Source organism: Carassius auratus, chromosome 31 (genome assembly GCF_003368295.1).
Source record: "Carassius auratus strain Wakin chromosome 31, ASM336829v1, whole genome shotgun sequence".
Classification (NCBI taxonomy): Eukaryota; Metazoa; Chordata; class Actinopteri; order Cypriniformes; family Cyprinidae; genus Carassius; species Carassius auratus.
In genome coordinates, this window is record NC_039273.1 from 21,753,688 (window position 1) to 21,760,089 (window position 6,402).

General features: G+C 37.3%; 1 protein-coding gene and 1 long non-coding RNA gene across 2 annotated transcripts; one reads left to right on the forward strand and one right to left on the reverse strand.

Annotated features, from left to right (window-relative positions):
- Nucleotides 1–212: 212 nt before the first annotated feature.
- Nucleotides 213–2,014, forward strand: LOC113050830 (cytochrome c). Its single transcript, XM_026214190.1, has 3 exons — nt 213–364; nt 1,199–1,373; nt 1,458–2,014. Exons 2-3 carry the CDS (start codon nt 1,205–1,207, stop codon nt 1,601–1,603), a joined length of 315 nt encoding a protein of 104 aa, XP_026069975.1. The 5' UTR covers nt 213–364; nt 1,199–1,204; the 3' UTR covers nt 1,604–2,014.
- A 134-nt stretch (nt 2,015–2,148) lies between these two features.
- LOC113050831 (uncharacterized) lies at nt 2,149–5,895 on the reverse strand. Its single transcript, XR_003276823.1, has 3 exons — nt 5,775–5,895; nt 5,153–5,245; nt 2,149–2,926 (listed from the first exon to the last, which is right to left on the reverse strand). It is a non-coding gene; the product is annotated as an uncharacterized LOC113050831 (long non-coding RNA).
- Nucleotides 5,896–6,402: the final 507 nt, after the last annotated feature.

Consider the following 6,402-nt stretch of genomic DNA (forward strand, 5'->3'; position numbering starts at 1 on the left):
TCATTTTATTGAAAGTGTAAGTTTGACAAGAAGCCAATGTCAAACTCTCTGTATTGTCCTTTTACACGTCCAGACTCTGAACTCCACCTTATCTAAACCGATTATCTCTTTAATAGCACCGACTGTCACGACTCCATATATGGATCTTCAGGAGAACAGCTGCGGGAACGCGACCAGATTCGTCGGAAAGAGGCACGTGACTGCTCACGCAGCGCATGATTGTGACGTCAAATACCAGTGAACTCTCGCGCCTGTAAAATGAAGTGACCTTTCTCTTTCGTCCTGTTACAGGATCGGTTTGCCGAAAGGCTCGAACAGAGTACCACATCCCACAAGACAAGGAGTCTCGCACGCGGTCTGAAAGGTAATATAATTAACGAAGCGTTTTGTTCGCTGTGTTGGGGATCACAGGTGTGACATTTACGCGAAAAGGAGGATTTTGAAGCGGTTCTGAGGAAGGATGGTGCAAGGTTGCGTAAGCTAAGCGGTAACCGTTACTCTTCAAGAACGATTGTATGTGAGAAGGAAGGAATAACGTTATAGGGTTTAATATCAACCTCTGTTATTTTTTTAATTAGAACAGGAGGAAGGCTCATTTTCGTTAATTGAGCAGTAATAAACGTTTAGTAATTCATGGGAAAGTGTGCTTTGTGGGAAGCTAGGCAGATGTGGCTAGCTGTTAGCTTCCGCTACATTGATCAAACGCCGGTTTACTACTTTTGCGGTGTTATTCAAATATGTATAGCGTATCTGAGAGTCTTTTGTAAGTAAAATCGGGATTTTGTCACACGAATTCTGATCCGGTTCCTTGTTAATGATAAGCTAGTTCTCACAGGCGGGTTCCTAACGAGCTATACTAACGTGATTAGGGCTTCTTTTAATGAAGGCGATTTAAGGTTATCCTAGGATGAACATCTTAATAGCGACATGTTTACAGATACGAGTTGGCAGATATTGGATGTCGTAGGAAACATAATCCATCTACCTAGAAACCAACAGCAGATGCCTTACTTCTCTATGAACTAACCTTATAAGCTATAAAGCTTAATTTGATCGATTTATGTCTTAAAAGCTCATGGTTTAAGCATGTAGATGCTCCATCCTTGAATGACCTTACGATGATCTGTCGGCTGTGCTTTTAAACTATTTACCCTTCAAATGCCTTTCTGCAGTGTTTTCACCTCTCCTTTACTTCCAGGTAAATATGGGTGACGTTGAAAAGGGAAAGAAGGTTTTCGTCCAGAAGTGTGCCCAGTGCCACACTGTAGAAAACGGAGGCAAGCACAAAGTGGGGCCAAATCTTTGGGGTCTTTTTGGACGCAAGACTGGTCAGGCAGAGGGGTTTTCCTACACTGATGCCAATAAGAGCAAAGGTTAGGCTTGCTTATTAAAAAAACAACGTGTGCTTTTCACATTTAGAAGTTATGACAGTCATGATCAAATGTTTCTTTTCACAGGCATTGTCTGGAGTGAAGAAACCTTGATGGAATATTTGGAGAATCCCAAGAAGTACATTCCAGGCACAAAGATGATCTTTGCTGGGATCAAGAAGAAGGGCGAGAGGGCAGACCTTATTGCATACTTAAAGTCAGCCACATCATAATACAGTTGGAGAACGGGAAGACTGCAATATTTAAATTACATGTTTATAGTTTGGCTTAGAATGTCTTTAACAGTATCTATTCAAATGGTGTGACAGATCAAGTGGACAGGATTATTAATTATGACATGTGACATGCTTATAATGGCAGTCCATTTTAGCTGTGAGGATTTCCACTTCTTTGTTCGAGTAATGTTAAAATGAGTCGAGTTACTGCAGATCCCCAGTGTTTCCACTGAGGGGAATGAAAACGGTGTCCCCTGGTTTCACAGGAGCTGTTGTACATTACATTTTTAAATTGTACTGAATTCTTAACATATTTGGATCACAATGAGTGACTGAACAAGCAGCATGCTTCTTGGTAACCAATTGTGTCCAATGGATTTGATCTGTCAATTAAAACGGTAAAAACTGTCCTTTTTTGTCATGTGGGTTCTTTTAGCTTTTTATGTTCTAATGCACTTGATGTTTCTGTTTGTGAGCTTTAGTGATGGCTCTTCATATCTTTAGTTTTACCTTTTGAGTTTCAATCCTCAATGTACCAAGCAGACCCTTAAGGAGTCAGATAACTCTGATGAAACTGTGCTTGAGACCTTTAAACTCAGGATATAACGTGTAAGGTATGCTGTTCTTCCTCGGAGAAATCTCAGGACAAGTTCTGACAATGTCCTGGTAAAAAGATACAGCAAGTATATCCAGGGTTATCAAGCCATTCCTCGGAAGGTCGTTTTTTTTTTCTTCTATATAAATGGTGTTCTTGATTGATTGATAATGGGTGCATTGGTCCTCCCATGAATATTGAAGTGTTCATGACAGGAAATTGACCATCAGATGCACTGCTGAAAAAGATAAATTATAACATTATTATTGAACAAAATCATATTAATGAAAATTGAATGCCATTAAAGTGTTCTCATATTTCATTATTAATTTTGACAATTGAGGAACAAAATGTTTAGTGTTTTCCATTTTATGATTCAATAAATCCAAATTATGGATCTAGACCAAGAGGAACTAACAGCAAAGTACTATCATTCATGGATATAAGCATGGACACTTAATTTCATCTTTAGCCTATACTGGTTGTGACCTGGGTACTAAGGTCATAAGGCTAGTTTAATGAGTAATTTGCATTAAATCTCCTCAGACAAAAGTTAGCAGGAAAGATGTGCTATCTGTAAAGTTTGGAAGATCACTTATCATTTAATTGCGTTGCCCAACTGTCTTTATCAGCGTCAGCTTGAATTGGACTTGAACATTGTAATATGTAGGTAGGCTACGTGCAGTACTCATCAAAGAACAAAGTCCAAACAGAGATCCGAGGCCCTACAGAAAGTGCAAAACTGGTCACATCCTAATATATAATATTTGGAAAATCACACAATTTTAACAAACATGGTTTGTTTATTTGCAGAGATTTAAATCTACTCTGACTCATTAAACGTGCAACGCGTTCAATGTCATTAGCAATGTCATAAAAAAATTAATGCTGCCACCTTCAGGACACCGAGAGTTACGCAACTATATTTTGTAAAAAAAAAAAAAAAAAAAAAGGTTGCACAATCAACATGCATTGTTGATGAAACACGTAAGACATGGAGTCTGAAATCTGTCTGTATTCAGTTTTAATTATTCATGGTAGATTCAATGTTTTTTGAATAAACGTTTGGTTAAAATATAACCTATGCGTTTACTATACACCAGTAAAATAAATTAGCAGTTTGGTTTATTGTAGTAATTTCAGTGCTGTGACAATGTAAATATATGTGTGCTATGTCATATCCTGTTTTCTTAAAGCTTTACGAACAGAATATCTTGTTGATTTATGCCTGACATCGTCTGTGTTTGTCATTGAGAGGAACCTCTGTCACATCATGTATGTCGAAGATGTAGCAGTGTATATATATATATATTACATCAACATTCTCAAGGTGATACTCAAAGTGTCTTATAGGTACAGAAACTGAAAAGAAATTAGCTGTGAGGGATCAGAAAACACAGAACTCCACTAGAGAGCAGCAGTCAGCTATATTTCTTTCTTTTTTAAAACTGTAAACGTTAAGTGCCATAAAATAGAGGTGGAAAAACAGAAGAGTTATAGTTACAGTGCACATTGGCCGATGAAGCTGTTTATTATTATTATTATTATCTGTTAATTGGGAGACTATGTGACATATTTGTACTTTTTAAAAATATAAAGACAACAATATGAATAAAAAATAGTGAAACATTTAAGAATTCAAAGGAAATTCATATACATTTAACACACAATCTTTGAAATAACAAAATTATGTTAATTGATGCTAATGGCTGTTGAAGTTTGCAGCCAAGATGCAGCATATTTAACAACTGAAACACTATATAACATTCATAACAGTTCCATGAATTCACCAAATGACATGATATTTGTGAGATGGACTGACTGGCTTCTGCAAAGTATAACTGTGACGAGTGGGGCGGGGCCGAGAGACGTGGGAACGAGGAGTGAGGCCAGGTGTAGTGATTGGAGATGAGCTACACCTGCGACCCACCACCGGTATCGAGTCCCACGTAGGAGATGGAAGGATATAAAACTGGAGCGACGACCGTGAAGGAGGAGAGAGGACCAGGCCTGGGCTTTTAGTTTATGTTTGCTTTTTATTTGCGCATTAGTCGTCTGTGAGGGTCTGATGCACTGTTTTGTTTATTTTGTGATTATTAAAGTTTCGTTTTGATTGTCCGCCGGTTCCCGCCTCCTTCTTCCCGATGATTAGGAAGATTTTATTATTACAATAACTTAACATAAACCTTTTTATTCCAGCAGCATTTAACAATATACACCATTTTGAGTTCCAATAGAATATTACCAGCCAAGGAAACAAAAATGTATACTTTCACACTTGTGGAAATATGCTTGACATGGCAAGTCACTTTGTTCAAAACAAGATTCAATAAGTTTCAAAAGCTGCAAGCTGATAACCATTGAGCTAATTTGAATTATGATGACATCATTAAATTATGATGAAATCATCATTCAAGGTTGACTGAATTTCTTCTTTGTATATTGTTCTTTATGCTGTTAATAAATATATATATATATATATATATATATATATATATATATATATATATATATATATATATATATATAAATTACATAGTTTTTATAAATACTAGGAGAGATTTGGTTAAAAAGTCAATTTGATGTCAACATCTGAAATACTAACAAAATGATGTTAACAAAAAACATAAAATAATCCATGTTAAAGTATAAACTTCAAACCAGTCATGAAACTCTTAAAAAAAACCAAGCCTTTATTTTCTCTGGGATCAATAGAGATTTGATGGGTGGAGCTTCTAAAGCAAAGTTCTGTAATGCACTGACCACACACTCACACAGCCAGAGTGGACCACAGAACTTTCCCCGAGGAGCCATGGTCGAATGTGTGTGTTTCTTTGTATAAGTATGTCCATATGTGCATGTTAACTTGTGTAGGTATGCAACTCTGGCAGACGAAGTCTATGCATACATTTTCATCTTTTTGAATTCTAGATTTGTCTTTAAAATCATACATTTACTGCAATCATTTGGGCTTCAGTCAGTTTGCTTGCAGTTGTCATAGTTCAGAAGGTTGCCCACTGAGGACCAATCAGCTCCAGGGGTCCCTGGGAAGTAAAACACATGTTAGAATTTATGTCCACTCTCTAAAATAAGCTGACGTGTCTCCATGCATTAACAACTTCAAACAGTTGCTCCAATATTTAAGAGAATCCTAGTTTGACAGCTTGTAAAGGAAGTCTTATTTTATACAACCCACAAAAGTCTATTTTGGCATGTTGAAACAAGAAAAAAAAAATATCCAAGAAAATATGTGCAATAAGGAAACACACATATACTTTTTCCTACTAAAGTAACATTCAATTGGCCTATATTTGAATTTGTGAACAGCTGAGCATATTTAAAACAACAGTCATCCATGCTTTTGCGCAGGTTCTCTGCTAAGGTTCTGTATCCAAAACTTCTCAAATTACTTTGTAGAATAGTTTCAGCTTGGCATCATTTTAAGAACTGCCTAAAGCAGTATAATTTAGTGCGAACGCTTTACTGAGTTTAATGCATCTCCTCCAAAAACATAAACTAGAGGCCAAAGCCACTAATGAAAGTTTAATTCTGGACTGTAAAGAGTCTGCTTACCTCATGGTTGACCGGTGGCTCTCCTGAGCCCCTGGCTGTACCTCGAAACGGATTGAATGCATTGCTGGACCCCCTCTCACTCTCTCTCTCTCTCTCTCCGTCGCTAAAGGAATGTCGACGTGGAGCTGCCAAACGTGAACGTGTAGGGTACTCATGAACGCGCTCGTCGCAGATCTTCTCTGAGCTCGTACCCTTGGCATAGGTAGAGGGGGCATGGCGCTATCACAGCTACCTGTCACATTTCGTGGCGTGTTGAAAGCCGAGGGGGAAGAAATTCGTGAAAGACGGACAATGTATGATTCATCTGAAGCTGTGTTTAAATACATTTTATTTTATAATGTATTAAATTGTACACTATGCATGTTTAATATTGGGAACAACTCATCACAACGAAATCCTCATATTTTACTTAGCCATTAAACTTGTATTAAATCATATTTTAACGCAGCTGTTGACTCTGAAAAGAAAATCAGAGCAAAGTATCAGTTATTATGCCAGTTTGCGTTTTAAGAAGGTAAACGTGCTTTTTGGCTGTGGAGACTCGAGATTAAACTGTTTCTTCGACATTATTACTGAGGAAGGACTGCGTGTTGTAAAGTGATGAATGCATCACTGCTGTTTGATTGGC

Coding starts and splice junctions, on each gene's coding strand:
- LOC113050830 (XM_026214190.1), top strand. CDS start 1,205: ATGGGTGACGTTGAAAAGGGAAAGAAGGTTTTCGTCCAGAAGTGTGCC. Junction 1,374..1,457: donor TGATGCCAATAAGAGCAAAG/GTTAGGCTTGCT, acceptor TTCTTTTCACAG/GCATTGTCTGGAGTGAAGAA.